Source organism: Diadema antillarum, unplaced genomic scaffold, assembly GCF_040938485.1.
Source record: "Diadema antillarum isolate AM-2024a unplaced genomic scaffold, OU_Dant_1.0 seq00000893_RagTag, whole genome shotgun sequence".
Lineage (NCBI taxonomy): Eukaryota > Metazoa > Echinodermata > Echinoidea > Diadematoida > Diadematidae > Diadema > Diadema antillarum.
The window spans coordinates 324,934-341,389 of record NW_027271756.1 but is presented as its reverse complement, the minus strand read 5'-3'; the positions used below and the strand labels follow the sequence as shown (position 1 = coordinate 341,389).

General features: G+C 39.8%; 1 protein-coding gene across 1 annotated transcript in view; it reads right to left on the bottom strand.

Moving 5' to 3' along the window:
* The window catches only part of LOC139740967 (WD repeat and FYVE domain-containing protein 3-like), a 124,890-nt gene that overhangs the window by 18,967 nt on the left and 89,467 nt on the right, over positions 1–16,456 (bottom strand). Inside the window, exons 43-56 of the mRNA XM_071651552.1 lie at positions 16,147–16,194; positions 15,573–15,669; positions 14,973–15,071; positions 14,636–14,713; positions 13,666–13,887; positions 12,653–12,833; positions 11,098–11,258; positions 10,624–10,772; positions 10,041–10,161; positions 9,506–9,591; positions 8,714–8,797; positions 7,848–7,902; positions 6,922–7,041; positions 6,056–6,173 (exon numbers count right to left, since the gene is read on the bottom strand). Of these exons, the coding sequence (XP_071507653.1) occupies positions 6,056–6,173; positions 6,922–7,041; positions 7,848–7,902; positions 8,714–8,797; positions 9,506–9,591; positions 10,041–10,161; positions 10,624–10,772; positions 11,098–11,258; positions 12,653–12,833; positions 13,666–13,887; positions 14,636–14,713; positions 14,973–15,071; positions 15,573–15,669; positions 16,147–16,194 (1,619 nt within the window). The remainder of the gene's footprint in view (positions 1–6,055; positions 6,174–6,921; positions 7,042–7,847; positions 7,903–8,713; positions 8,798–9,505; positions 9,592–10,040; positions 10,162–10,623; positions 10,773–11,097; positions 11,259–12,652; positions 12,834–13,665; positions 13,888–14,635; positions 14,714–14,972; positions 15,072–15,572; positions 15,670–16,146; positions 16,195–16,456) is intronic.

Below are 16,456 nucleotides of genomic sequence, written 5' to 3'. Positions count from 1 at the left end.
AAAAATATTCACTTATACAGTACTCAGCTACTATCAAGGACCCGTAGTGTATCTTCGAATTCTAAAAAAACAAGAGACCCGGGGGTCACGCGCTCACCTAAGTATCGCAATTTCACCTTCCATGCATTCTTGCACACTCTTACCTGAGAACATTGGAAATTTAGGTCTGCATATGGATCCCCCCCCCCCAACTCTAGGGTGGGGGGGGGGGGGGTGGGCAGCCCTGGATCTGCAATGAACAAACTTGGAACTTAAGTCATCAATGTACAAACTCATGGTATGAACTTTGCTTTATCATTTCTGGTTCTAGAGTAGAAGATTTTAAATATTCCTTAATGTGAGGGGGGGGGGGGAAGCCCCCTAGGAGCCCCCAAGAGCCCCTCAGGATTTGAACAAATTGAGATCCTATCCCCCTAGGGATGCTACCTACCATGTTTGGTGAAAATCAGACATGGCCATCTCAAAGTGAAGATGAAAATGTACAATTTAGGCCCCATTAGGACCCCTCCCCACCCCCCTCCCCTAGGGTCCCAAGGGGGGCACCCCTGATTCCCCCATGAACAAACTTGAAACTATAGTCATCAATGTACTTATTCATAGTATCAACTAAGCCCTATCACTTCTGGTTCTAGAGAAGAAGATTTTTAAAGAATCCTTAATTTTAGGGTGTTTGGGCCCCCCTGGGATCCCCCAGGTGGGCCATGGTGCCCATTTGAACAAATTGAGATCCTATCCCCCTAGGGATGCTACCTGCCAAGTTTGGTGAAAATCGGTCATGGGGTTCTCAAGAAGAAGATGAAAATGCAAAAATTTTACGCACTACGGACGACAGACGACGCACGACGGACGACGCACGACGCACGACGGAAGACGCACGACGGACGACGCATGAAGAGCGATCACAATAGCTCACTTGAGCCTTCGGCTCAGGTGAGCTAAAAAAAAATCCAAAAGAAAAAAAAAAAGAACGGCTACTTAGATGCTCCTTGCTCTGAAATACATACATTTTGGGGATCTGAGATATTATCTCTGAAGCCATACAAATTGTAAAATTTTGTTCAAACTACAGCATCCTCAGTAACACACTTACAATGTAAGTAATGTATATGTACTGATAATAAATTCTTGAAAAAAACTTGCAAGTTCATAATACAGTGCATATGTGAAATTAGTTTGGAAACAAAACTGGTGGGCTACGCAGAACTGTGTTATATGCAAATGAGTTAAAGCTCATAACACTTATGCTGTGTGGATATTTGGATGTAGAATATCAGTCATTTCATACAACTTTGATGCAATGACATGTTTTGAGTGCCGAAGCACAAGAAGTACAATATATAGCAGTGATTACACAAATGGAAAATACACATAAAAGTCTTAGATTGTACATAAGTTATATTACAGGTATAGCATGACAACATCAACAATGAAATCTATGAGGATACATGGACTGATATGATATGATCTTGTTCCATAAATGATGTTGGTATCATATACATTGTACCTTGTTAGCCCTCATGGCACTGTGAATATACCAGTGAATGAATGAATTTTCTGACGACACAATCTATGCCAATCATGTACAATTTGGCAATAAGGTAGGGGAAAATATACGTTTTCACAGCTAATATCAAAGTGATACTGAAAAAAAAAGACCCAAACAAACCCAAAGATAGAAGCTCATATGGGGGAAGAAATGGTAAATCAGCATTGATGCGTGATTGATGATGAAATCAAACGTGCAGGAGGTACACTGGGTACACCCTACAGTAGGTGTGTATAATTTCACATTTTTCTTCAAGTATCAATACTCACTGATACATTCATGACAGATGGATGCTTAAAATCAAGCAATGTATCTCATGAGACACCAATCACTATCAAGGGTCTACGAGAAGTAAGACTGATGTTCAGAGAAATTGCTTGGAAAATATCTAGACGAGGGTTTTATCCCAAGATTGAATATTCTCATTTACACCAACTTTACACGTAAACAGAGAAAGGATCTGCTATTGGAAAATTGCTTGTTTGGAGTACATGCCTATTTGAATGTAACTATGTACATTGTAATCCCAACCCAGGATAGTTCATTGCAAGATCGCAAAGTAATATGCAACCACGGCTTAATTGTCAAACCACCTACATTTTTTCTATTTTGCATGTGGACACTGAGGAACATTTTTCCTATAAACCTTGTCTGTGTGTTGTTTCCTTCCCTTTACAACAAAACAAAACAAAGCATACAACTTTTGAAATTAACAAGCATTAGCTGAGAAAGCCACTGCATGCACCTCCTCCAGACATGGTTGCAAAAATCTGCTCATTTACTTGGACTTGCCGGCAACAGTCCCACTCACATGATTCTGTGTATACACTGCTAAACACACACACATACACACACACACACACACACACACACACACACAATGAAGGCAGTTTAAACCCAAACAATGCCACAGATCCAAGACAGAGATGGTTGCCAGACACCTGTCAGACGCTCTCTTGACTGATATATGAACAGTTGAATCCTCATAACTTCCTCTTTATCTCTCTGATTTCTCTTCATTTCTATAATTTTCATAGTCTTTAACCTCCCCACAAAAAGAACAAGAGCGCCATCTTGAGTTGACAGGTTTCCCACATGCACACAGCCAAATGCTGGCAGAATTGCCTATAAAAGACTTCCTTTTCCTTGATTTTTTCTCCTGAAATTTCTTGCATTGTAAAGAGAGCTTAGCAAAATCCATTTCTCTCTATATTAGAAGACAATCAAACAGCAAGGAAATATCTTGATTATAGGTAAGCCATGAAGAAGAAACTAAAAGAATCATCAATTATTAGGAAGATGAAATGAGGTAACTGCTGATCTTTGAATAAAATACTATGCATGTCACGACTCTGCTTCAGATGTACAGTCTATATGCTAAGACCACACATGTCAGTCAAAATGCACAATTGTGTAAAGGACAGTATATATACATGTACATGAATAGATTGACCAGTATTATGCCTTTGTCTGGACTGACTGTATGCCAGACTATTGAATCATCTGCTGCTTCTTCTATTGATGTGATAAGAAAGATTGCTATGGGTGTGTTGCTGCTTTGCTCTTCTGAACAGAAATGTCCAATTAAGACACCCTACTAAAACCAAAGTCAAGGCAGAACTGAGAACCTTCTGAAATGGCGACCCAATTTCATGGCTGTTGTTAGTTTGTTGGAACTGAAATTGAGAATCATGCACATTCCTGTGCTTTCTAAGCTACAGTGGTCACACTCAAAAAAAAAAAAAAAATGAAACGTAGTAGCTGTGCAAACACAGGGTATAAAGAATGAATTGTGGAACATCTTCTGGAATGAAAATCCCAAAGAGATTGTCTACTATTAGAGCGAGGTACAATGTATTAGCACACTACAATGTATCTGGTTAGTTACAGAGTAACAGTGGAGAGTGATCGTAGAGTGCAGAGCCTCATAGACACTACAGGTAATTTCAAACATGTTTGCAGGTAAAGAGTGCCTTGAGCCACACGAGTGTAGGGTATAAAAGTGTAAGGTGAATGGGGAAGGCCTAGCCAAAACCCTTATCAACTTCTCATCCAGATCATATGAATTATGAATTCACTTTCTAAATTAGCAGTCTATCATTTCTTTCATATTTCCACAAATTATTCTCAAAGTGAGATTTTGGTGTAAACCCTTCAAACTCCTCTTTTATTGTTGTTGCAATGTCAATTATTTCCACAACTATACGCCATCACAAGAAGAAGCCTTCTAACAAAATAAAGAGATTAAAAATAATCTCTAATAAGAAGATGCATCGTCATACAAGCCTGACAATATTGCTGAACATTAATTTTCTAATTTAGTATCTGTCCAAATGTTCAGAGTTCTAGATCTCAAATTATACATGAATTGTCCACTTTCATCTAGCACAACTACCATAGAAAAAAAGACCTAGGTATGGAAAGAATTTTCCTTTCATCCTATCATTCTGTGTACCATCTCAAGCTTCATTATTTTCCTGAGCACAGAAATGGTGTTCAACAAAGATCCTGAGATATTGATTTTTCCAAAGCAGGAATATCATATTATGGCAATATGAACCTTACTCTTGTCTTTTGCCTTGCTATTTTATTGCAGGCAGCAGCCTTTTGAACAAGTATAATCCTCTTCAATGTTTAAGACCAGAAAAAAAAAAAAGAACTCCCAAATTCGTAGAAAAATCAAATTATTCAACATAGATCAGGCACTTCTTCTGTAATGACATTCACTTTACCCTTTTCATGGATCTAGTGTCTGCGGTGTGACAAATTGATATTTGTGTGGAAAGAATATTTTGCTGTGCCAGACTTTGTAAATTTGTATTATCCTGTTCACATAAAATCAGTATGATTAAGAAATATTTGAATACATGTATGTTGTCGACTTTGCAGTACTGGCAAAGTCACAGCTAACGTCCATTTTGTTTGTGAACTCTTTGATTCAATTTTGTCATACAGTTTGTTTGTGAGAGAAAACATGCATATATCAATACATTCCACGCCTCTGCCCAAAACTTGAGCACGTAGTTGTGAAATATTGGTGTTTGATATGCATGCACATACATTACGACAGCAAATAAATGTAAAAATTTGAGTCTCTCCTAGTGTTAAGCACAAGAGGAATTTAACGAAGAATCCATTTTCAGGCTATCAATCATTTCTGCATTAAGGTTGCACCTTCGACATTTAGCACTCCCAGCACTACAAACACTCTTTGTTGAAGTGTGAAAGGACAAAGAAAAAGAAAAGAATAACAGGAAAGCCCAAAACACCCTATGAATAAGAAAGAAATCCAATTAGCTCATTTAGACAACTTGTTTTAGAGGCTTTTATAGGAGTCACAGTCACACCTACTGCAATAATCTTCACTCATACTATGAAGGGCTTCGCTACGTGTGCAGGGGAAAATAAAACCACCAACAACGAACAAACAAAAACGAAAATTGCTTACCAAGAACCCAGCAACTTGGTCTGGAGCACGCTTTACCATCAACAAAACACCAAACATCGAAATGAATTGTTTACGGAAGAGGTACACAAGTGACATTGTCAGGGTGAAAGGTCAAATAGAAGAAGAACCATAGACAAAAGGTGCTCATCAATGGACATCACGACCGTGGTGAACAACGACCGATAGATAACATTACACAAGTTCACTCCTACAAATGTATGTTCACTGGGAATAAAGCTTGCCCACAAAACAGGTTAAATTGGTGTTGACACCAATAAAAAGTTTTGATTCCAAAACTCTGAGGAACAGTGAACATACTGTCTCATGACTTGCACGTCTACCTGAGATTTCCCTGCACAATACTGGCATTCCAAGCAAATGGCAAGGAGTATCAGAGTAATTAAGCCACTCCCTCCCAGAGTTCAACATCCCTGAAGACATTGTACATGACTAACCAGGCTCCCATAGTAAATGGGTTAGCCATATGATGCAAAACAAAATAGCATTTACACATGATTTGTAGCAGTACGGAAGTTCCATGACCACTTCCCTTGTTTTTGAATGGTTTTCACTATTTGAAACACCACCGCTGTTTTGGAAATGTTACGTGCATTTGCAGAGTCAATAAGTACTTCTGTCATTGATATATATTATAATGATCTATGTGATTGACATCCATTTAATGATCTGTACAGGTATTATCAAAAGACATTCTATGATAGAAACATCACATCTCAAGCAAAGTAAGGGATATAAGTACGAAAGCTGCATTTGTTATATCTCAAGAACTAGACCAGTTTGGTGGCATTTTCTTCAACCCTATTTTTAATGATGTTGGGTTTCACAATGCAAACATGAGCACGCATGACCAATACAACAGGCGTGTTATGGCAAGTTTCACATGACATAGCAAACATAAGATATCACGCAGACATGAAAGTGAATGCCACTTTGCAATGGACAAGCACGAATTGCACGGTGCAACATGCATGGAATATCGAACACTGCTGGCAACAAGCAGCCACAACTTTCTGGCAACATCGAGATCATCGTGGACCTACCTTGGAGGTCAGCCCAGTCATCGAACCTCTTCCGGAACTGGGCCAGTCGCTCCACCGTCTGGGCCCCCATCGGCTTGCTGAGGTCCCGGAAGGTCCTCGGGTCTGTCAGGTCCAGCTCCTACGAGAGAAAATGAGGACAAAATCGGGGTCACTGGAAGACGGGTCAGCTCAGAGGATGGCACAGAGATGACTCATACACATACCTTCCCAAAAGTTCATATCTGAGAGGGATCTATGGTATCAAAAATAGGACAAATGTTGCATTGTATCTTCCCCTCTTGGAAAGAATTCCAATATTTCTGTCTCTTTGGTGACTTTGAGATACCTTTCAAACATTCCTCATTAGATTCTGTGCAATGATGCCAGTGGGAATATATTATCTTTAGGGGTGATTGGGAAGATGCAGAATACATCACTATGCAAAAGATAATATTCCATCCAAAAAACAAACATCCTCACACTCACTTTCACTTGCCCCAAAATCAAATAAATAATCAAACAAACAAACAAACCTAAAAAAAAAAAAAAAAAACAACCTGGATTTTATTGGGATTAACTCACAGTGTCTCGAAAAACACACAAGAATGAGATAGTATCGGCAGCTACTCTCAAATCTAAGACAGTTTAAGTGAAGAATAGTGCACAATGCCAACTGCTTCTGGCTTAGAAAACAGAAACTGCTATAATAAGTGGCATCTACTTTGCCTGATATGAATGACTATGGGGGCTACACCTACTATATAACTCTACTGAAATTAAAAAAGACTAATAAAACCAAAAGGCAGACAGACAGACAGACAGATGACAAGGGAGACAACACACGCCCCAAATAAAAACCATCAAAGAAGGAGAGAGTGACAGCGCACCTCAGACTCATAGTCAGCTAAGATCCAGGGAAAGATGGGGTACTGCATCAGGTCGTTGTAAGATCTCCCCGCCAAGGTGTTCAGTGCCATCAAGTACTGGAAATTGCTGATCTCCCCACGCTGTCAGGTGTGAACACAACAGAAAAAGACAATTTGTGAGTTTTATGTGTGAACAGCCCAATTTAAAAAAACTGACACACAACTTCTACACAAAACAAAACAAGAGAGCCAAAAGGAGGCAGCACAAAAGATAAAAATACCTTCTGTCACTAGCAATCAACAGAAATTCACTGGTACAACTTATTTGATAAGGAATATCACTGTAGTGTTACATTTCTTGAGTGGACTTCTAGAGTGGACTTCTAGTAACAAAACAGGCAGCTTTCATAATCTAGATACATACATACCACCTGCAAAGATTATACCTTCTAATTGTATGCACATATCATCTTTAGTTTGAACACTACCTTCAAACACAAGCTGCAATCAGCATTAATTTTACAGCTATTATACTTTCTTAAATTTCACATGTCCACTGATATTTGCAAAATTGACCGCACACTATTATAAGTTTAAAAAAAAAAAAAAAATTATATATATATATATATATATATATATATATATATATATATCGCCCTGTCACACCAATACAATGTACAATTGTATATTATCCTTGAGGTGGGGACTAGCTATTCAACTTTGCTTCCTGAAGAGAGATCAGTGATTCAACGGAGATGATTTTACCACTGGGGAAACTTTCTTACAAGTCCTGATTCACAAAATATCCAGCTTGCAAAACAAATGGTGCATACAGTAATGAGCATGACTGAGAAGCTTCAAAGTACTGGTTCTCCCTGAAAGCCAATGGGATGGGATACAAGGAAAGGCAAGGAAGGAGAAGTGGAGAAGGACAGCATGGAACTCACCTCCCATCTTTGTGTGACAGACTTCACACCGATGATGCTCCCGAGGATGTTTGGTCTGAGGGAACAAAATTGATTTCACATTGCATCAGGCTCACTTGAGAAGTTTAAACTTGTAAGTTTAATGCTAAATGAGTATGTTTGCTGATGCGCATGATGCTGGAGGACTTTCTTCACTGCTTGGCACAGATGTCTATGTACTAACTGCCAATGAACTCAGATTATATTATCCCCCTAACTCTTATTTTGTTACCATAGCCTTCCTGTTGATCAGATACACATCGCTAATCAAAGTGGGCTGGCTAACTTACAATTAGGTCAAGTTTGGAGGATTTAACTAAGTTCTGACAAAAACGCATGGCAACATACTGCTACATGTCTGAGCACATAAAGGGTGAAGCGCATCAAAATAGGATTCCAGTGTTTGAAATTCACACATGTAGTTTTTTGTCACACATGTAGTTTTGAGGGATAAGCTTACACATATGGTCAAACATTTTACATGTGCTCTATTACTGCGGTTTGTTTATTTGTTCCTGCTGTAACAGCTCACTAATTTATTCTCATTCTTACGTATATTTCATTGTACACTATTCTAGTACACCCTGTTCCTTGATTGCCATTATATACGTTTTTGAGTGATGGACTTTATATTTATTGAAAAGATACAAGCAATACATACATGTATAAAAACAGAAGAAGGGAAAGGAAAAGAAATAGCTTTCAACTCCACAGCTTATTTTACACATGCTGCAAGACTTAAGTCATCCAAGAGTACGATCTTTATCTCACAAATAACACAATTCCTCTCTGTGGGAGATGCATGATATCAAAATGTACATAAAAAGTCAAAACTACAGTAGACCTACCCTCCCTCAACTTGAGCCCTCTTGCTCTGTCCGGCAACCGACTGAACTGCATCGTCAGTCAACCTGGTTGCTTCAGCGTTGAATCTAAAATAGAGTTGCGTGACATGAAAGAATGATTACTTGACTACTCAATTTATCTTCAAGGGAACTCTTGGTTTACCATGCTCGTGCACACTTTTAATGGCTAGAATTCACAAAGGCAGTATAAGTCATCTACTGTAAAAGTGGACATTTTTGCTTGTAATTTTTTTTTTTTTTTGGATCATCCGGATAAAATGCATTTTGTGTGTTGTTGGTACCCTGGAATCAAAGAGATGAAGTACTATTACATACCCTGTACGTTTTGAAGGTTAGCAAAAAAAATTCACATAGTTTTATTTTTGAGCTAGTTTTATATCGTGTGAAAATTTCCCCTTTTACAGATCATGAAAAGGTGAATTCTGTAAATGCGCATGACACGCTGTGCATGAAACGCTGTGCAACCCAATGGACGTCCAATGACGCACACAACTTTGCACTTTGGCTCTTTGGCTAAACAGTGACATCTAAACCATATGTCTACAAAATATCAAGTAAAATGCTAATTTGTCTTTCCTCAGAAAAAAAAAGAACATCAAGCTTTTCTACAATTCACAAGTCAGAGGTGTTACAAATAATTTATTGATATTGAGTGTAGATATGCAAATTTCACAGTGTATCACTAAAGGTTTTGTCTTCCTCTAGAGAGTAAATACAGCAACATACATGTATACACATAAAATGGAACTGTAATGAGTGCATTTAATTTCTTACCTCTGATAGACCTTATTTCGAACCTTCCTGGGGAACGCCAACAGGTGATTTCTGCCATCCGACGAGAAGACTTCAATGGCAATGGGCTGTGTGGGGAAAAGAAATGATGTGAAGTGTGAAACAAAGGAAACAGGAGAATATATCTAAATATTTGAAAAGTTAGATTGCAAAAACAAGATAACTCCATTGCTGATAACTTGAGATATTTGTGATTCCAGCTGCTACAAAACAAATAAAATAAGAGGAAAAAATAGCATATTTTGGTCATAACTTTCATGAATATGCCTTGTTATGTAACATGGGAAGAATCACTGGTAAGATTTCAGTTTGCTCTATCTGACAATGGACTTACTGTTAACGTTTAAAAATAGCGCGCCGAACCCATTTTACAATCAAACTCTACATATGTTGACAAACAGATTCTCATGACACTACAACTGTGATCTAAAGTATCTTTGTTTTCTGCAATAAAAGAGATATCTTGAAAAGTAAAAGCTATAGAGCAGGAGCAGATGTATTTTTTTTTTCCACCGACCTGTAATAGGTATCTCCTCTTGAGAACCTCTCGGATCTCCTCGTAGGCAAACTTGCTGCACATCCTCTTCCCGCTGGAACGCTGCCCTCTGGAGGCGCGAGGAATGATGGGATCTTGGTGTCTGGGGAGGCAAGAAAGAAACGCGAGAGGGATTCAACAAGAATTCGAAAGTGAACAATACAACATCCGCATTATATAGTCGATGATAGAAATGCATTACTTCTTTGAAATGGAGTGTATATATTTGTGTTTATCTGTTTGTTTTGTGTGTGTGTGTATGTTTTGTTGTTTTTTTTGGATGGGAAGATTTCAAGCAACAGGCTTTCAATCTCTGAATATGGGCACTCATGTGTAACTGTCCATCCATAATGCTTTACTCATGTTTTACTTTCCATCATAATCCCTACATTTACTAAAACCCTTCCTTAGATTTTCCATCCATCCATCAAACCATCCATCCACCCCATCCATTTTTCCTCCCATCTATCAATCCATCAACAATCCCTCCATTCACTCATTCATCCATCTGCTGTATCCATCAAAGGGTTTAGGTGCTTGTTATCACAAAGGGGACAAGACTCACTGGTCCGGAACAGAGTCGATGTCGCAGATCTCCCGCGAGCTGAGCAGGGTGAAGCCGTCCACGATGTAGAAGTGGTCCTTGCAGAACAGGAGCAGCCCTTCCATCGTGTCCAGCCCCTGGATGCGGGCACACCGGAAGATGTGACGGATCTGGTGGGAGGAGGATGAGGAGGAGCAGCAGCACAGGCAGCAAAGAGGAGGAAGAAGAGGTACAAGTTGTAACAATCACATTATTATTGTTAAGCCTTGATTCTTCAAGTGGGATTTCCAGTTAGAGATTAGGATTACTGCTAAAACAGGAATGGTTTTATTCTGTTTCATTTATCCACTCAACAAAGATTTAGTTTGTGCACATCTGTACATTGTAGTTGTGCATTTGAGCAAAATGTAAGCAGTTGGCAAGCCATCAACCGATTCTGGCATGTGAATGTGGCACACACCGAGTTACACAGACGATGAGTGAAAGAAGACTCACTTTCTCCCCCTGCTCCAGTAGTCTCAGCACCATCTGATTGTCGGTCTTCTGCTCCTCCAGTGGCTTGTCGTTGGGATTCTCCGTGTCCGGGGTGTCATCGTCGTCGTCCTGGTTGTTGCGGTTACTCGGCTGGCGGGTCATGATGGAGGAGGCTCGAACATCTGAGAGATGATTGGTTTTTTTACAACACAGACACACAAGGATGAGATCCAACATAATTTATATGACACTGAGGTATCATGTTACTATACTATTATGACACAGAAGCCAAGCAATACAAGATTAACTAGAGAAGCACTCTGAGAGCACCGACCTCCACCAAGCATGCGGCTCATTTCCACCACTGATCCATCGAGATATCAGTGATTTCCACCCATATTTACAGCATACTTGAATAGCATTGTGTGCTGAAAGTCGCCCGATTCCTCAATATACTGTAGAAGCCTTTGTTACGTCATAAACCCTCAGCTGCATGGCGCGCCTCGCCCTAGCAGAAACTAGAGCACGCACTTTAGTGCATGCATGTAAACCTCAAATACGTGCAGCCTGATCTCCCAAGTTCATTGACCCTACCTGCCAAAATACCAAAAATCCTTCATAAATTCCCCCAAAATTCTCGGATCACTACCAAAATTTAATCATCTGTTACTTGTATCATTTTAAACCTTTCATGCAAGTTTCATCCAAATTCGTTGACTGCTTTTTGAGTTATTTTGCACACGGACAAACACACAAACACACAAACACACAAACCAACGGTAACGAAAACATAACCTCCTCCCTTGGCGGAGGTAATAATAACAATGGTGGTTGCTCACACATTCTTCACACAGCACCTTTTTCGCAAATCTTGGTGGTGAACGCACATTACATGTACCACATATCTTTTCCCCAGTCAAAGGAACCACATGAGCACAGACGGTGCACTCATGCTACTCTATGGAAGCATTCTACATCAGGCTGGGAAGTTACTCATCACCCAATACCCTTCACCCATCACCAATTGCCTGTGCCTCAACACCCATTACCTGTGCCTCAACATCAATTATCCTTTACTCATCACCCACTTCCCTATACTACTCGCCCACTGTCTATTTTACTCATCACCCACTACCCTATACTCATCACTCATTAACTACCCTTTTCTCATTATCTACCCTTTACTCATTAACTACCCTTTACTCATTTACCCACTACCCTTTACTCAACACCAATAACCCTTCGCCCATCACCTACATGTATTGCCTTATAATCATCATCCACTACCCTTCACCCATTATCCACTGTTATGCCTCCATCAACCACTGCCCTTGACTACTGATCCCCCATTACCCTTTCCTCATCACCCACTATACCCTTTACGCATCACCCATTGCCTATGCCTAAGCAACCCATTACCATGTACTCATTGCCCATTACCCATCACCTATTACCAGCCCTCCCTTCCTACCTGGTCTGCTGTTGTCTGTGTCCGCCTGTGCCTCAATAGCCATTACCTTGTACTCATCAACTATTGCCCATTACTAATCACCTATTACCAGCCCTCCCTTCCTACCTGGTCTGCTGTCATCGGGGTCAATCACGTCTTCCTGGGTGTCGCTCTCCACAGCGAGGTCCAGAAGGCTGCCCTCTCCTGGTCCGATGCCAGGGGGTGACTCCAGGAGGTTCCTGGTCTGCTTGCACTGGCTGTACTTCTTGCTGTCGAAGCTGATGGCCTTCCTCCCCTTGGAGGGTTTCTACACAAGAAGAGAAGCATGGATGTTGTCAGTAAGCGGCAATCATCATTTTAACAGCCATTTCAAGAGAAGGAGTGCACTTAAAATACATTGCAACTGTCTGCCTTTTTTTCATCCCCCCATGACAACAACCGAAAAGTGTATAGAGCTGATTTTGACATAAATATTGTTTCCCAAACAATATGTGGTGTGAAATTGTTGAACTCTGTATCATGATCACGTCCATAATTCCAGCACATACAATGTAAGCACACAGATACATCATTTTGAAACGATTGTTTGCATGTTTTTGATGTCTTCATGATATAAAAAGAATGGAATTTTGCATTTGATGGTTATACACAACAATTTAGAACCATGTGTTGCTTTGAAAACTGCAGCATAAACTATACATTAACTACAAATTGTACACTGTACATATCTAAACATAACCACTCTATTGGCCTTACATGAAATTTATCAATCAGTGTTCATAAAGCTGTTATCAGGTTGTAGGGCTATTATGTTCCTATCCACATAAGTCACTATGCAATTGTTTCATTACTGGCATGAAAATGTCATTCTGGTATACGTGGTGATGACATCATGCTCCCTTCTAAGCGATGATTTCCATCACACTTCCGTTCAACAACAAACTCTCAATATTCTCATATCCTTGTTCCTCTTTCCTACTTCAAATGCCTGAGCATTATAAACCACAGAGGAATCTCTTCTCTCAAACCCATGTCAAAGTTCACAAATAAAAATTCTCATGTTATATACAAAAAACAAAAGCAAAAGCAACTTTTTTCCCTCCTTCTTGTTAGCTTCAGGCTGTGCAACATGTACTCACGTTCTGGATGAGCTCGTTTTCGGGCCGGTACGGGTAGTGGATGTAGAAGTCGGGGTTGCGGATCATCTTCTTGCGCATCCGGCTGGGCCCCTCCGTCATGTCCAGCATCCACTTGTCCAAGTAGGAGCAGTATGGGGGACCCCACAACCCCCTCTCCCGCATCAACTCGTGCTCCAGGTATTCCCACTTCTCCTTCATGAACCGCATCAGGTGACGCTGACTCTGTGAGATGGGGGGGGGGGGGGGAGAGTGGTGAAATTTTATTAAGCCTTTCATGGTCCCAGACACTGAGCTTATTAACTTGCCACACTTTTTCGTCACACTCAGTAATCCCTACAAACTTAACCCAGCTCTAAAGCTAGCAAGCCCACTAAGGGTATACATGTAGCAACATGCCTTAGCCCATCAGGATTGCCATGGTGACATAACAGAGATTGAGGGGATTAGGGAATCTCTTATCATTGACTATCAGTCTGCAGACATCTGAGCCAATCAGCAAAGAAAGCATTCAAGGATGCCTGCCAATCAGGGACCAAACACAGTAAGGGCTAATGATGAGTATGGTCTTCTCTGTGGGAATATGTTTGATCAAACAGATCACTTTGATAGATATTTATGTTCCATTTTCTTTATTAACAGTGTGATAGAACTGTCAGTGATAATTTTGTCCCAGCATGGCTGTAAGGATTGATGACAAAACCTCCTTCATGTTTCAAATTAAGAAAAATGTGTACAACTTTATCACCTGCACCACTACTCAAAGTCATGTCAACTCAGGGCCCCGTCTTATAAAGCCTTCAAATCAATCACAAGTCCCCAAATCAATCGCAACTTGCATTGAAGCTCTTAAAAAACTTGCGATTGATTTCTATCACAAGTCTTTATAAGACAGGCCCCTGGCTTGGGTGAGGACTTAACTCTAAAAAATCAACACCAAAACCTAGAGGGGGAATCGGCATGTCTCTCTCACCTGCTCGTGCTGCTTATGCTGCAGCTCCACCAGCTCTCTGACAATGAACACGTGAGTGTGCGTCCACATGGCGGCCTCCTGCAAAACATCAGAACAAAACACAAACTTTAATAGCCGTCTTTAAATTGGCAACTCCAATCACCATTTCATTAAAAAAAAAAATGCTACGTACCTCTAATAATGCCTTTCACAAACATTTAAGTTCACACCAAAGGAAAATACCCTCCAACAAAGGGAAAAAAAATCAAACTTTGTATGCATGCTTAGAACCTTTTCACACCTGAAAGAATAAGCATGTTTACATTTAGTATTTACATACGCTTGAGAGAGTACTTACCTGCATGAAATTGAGTGAGAATCTGAACGTAGCACTCTCCCTCTTGGTCTTCAGTGAGGGTAGCATCTGGAGCCCACCAATCACCTTGCTGGCAATTCTCTGATCATGTGAAAATGGAGAAAGAAAGTACAAATGTACAGACACAAAGTTCCATAATCAACAGTTTGATTATATGAGTTATTTTCACTTAATCATATCAATACTGATCAATTTTCAAATGCTTGGGGGGGGGGGGATTCTTTATTTCGTACGGAATCAAGCACTTCCTTTCACATTTGAAAGTTTGGAAAATGCCTATTGAGAGAGCAAACAAAAAATGTATTGCTGGTATGAATACACAAGGAAACAACAATCCAACAACTCCTCCTACAAGATTCGACAAAGGAAACTTTTCAACAAATGAGATGGACATGAACAGTCAAGACTAAGAGGAAATGATCAGTCTTCAACTTTTTTTTTTTCTCCAGCTTATAGTCAAATGAAAGCCAAATTTTTCTGAAACACAAAAATCTGCTTTAAAAAACAAATCATTACTCTCTTTTCATAGCACTCTTTCACAAATGCTAAACTGACTTTGACATGAAAGGAATGAAAACTCACAGACTGATTGGTCCGCGCCTGCTCCTTGGATGACAGCCGCTTCTCACCACTCAGGTAGTTGTTCCACATCTTGCTGGCTGCATCGCCCATTGCCGCCCTGTACACAGAAAATCAGAAGAAAAAAATGTAGTAAACCAATAGGCCTTTCACGCATATTGCAGCAGCATATAAAGCATTGATTACTTCTTGTCAAACAGCAACATATTCTGGTCAAATGCTCCTGATATTATTTTTGTGGTCAAATGTCATTGCGTTTCATTCTCAAAAGCACACAAAAAGCGACATACTTTCAACACATTCTTTCACAAACTTTCCACACATTGCTGTCATAAAAACCACAACAGAGACAGAATTAATACTACATACATATATCAAGAACTAAACATGAAGTAAACAAAGAGAGATGAGTACGTAAGGCATACTTGTATACGTTGTACATCAGATTGTTGCAATGTTAACACATTTTTCCATGGGCCTCTCAGCCCAAAGTTTGTATTTCTCAATACTGATTATGTGCAGCCATTTTTGTCAGAGACACAGAAAAAGAGGCTACAGAGGAAGTGGTGTCTGTTACCTGGCGACCTTGAGATCAACTGTGACTTGGTTTCTGGTGCCCGCTGACCTGTAGAGCAAAATATAAACAAAAACAAAAAAACATGGTTGAATACCCCTGCTAACACTCCAGTCACTTTACAAGGAAGTCAAATATCAAAACACTAACAGCTACTATGATACATGTAAATAATGAGGAAACACTACAGATGTTTAAGCAGACAGACTTAAACATTAACATGAATAAAACTATTTTCATCTTTCCGAAAGGGACATATCCTAAATATTTACACCTAATACAAATGAAAAAATAAGAACTTCAACATCAATTG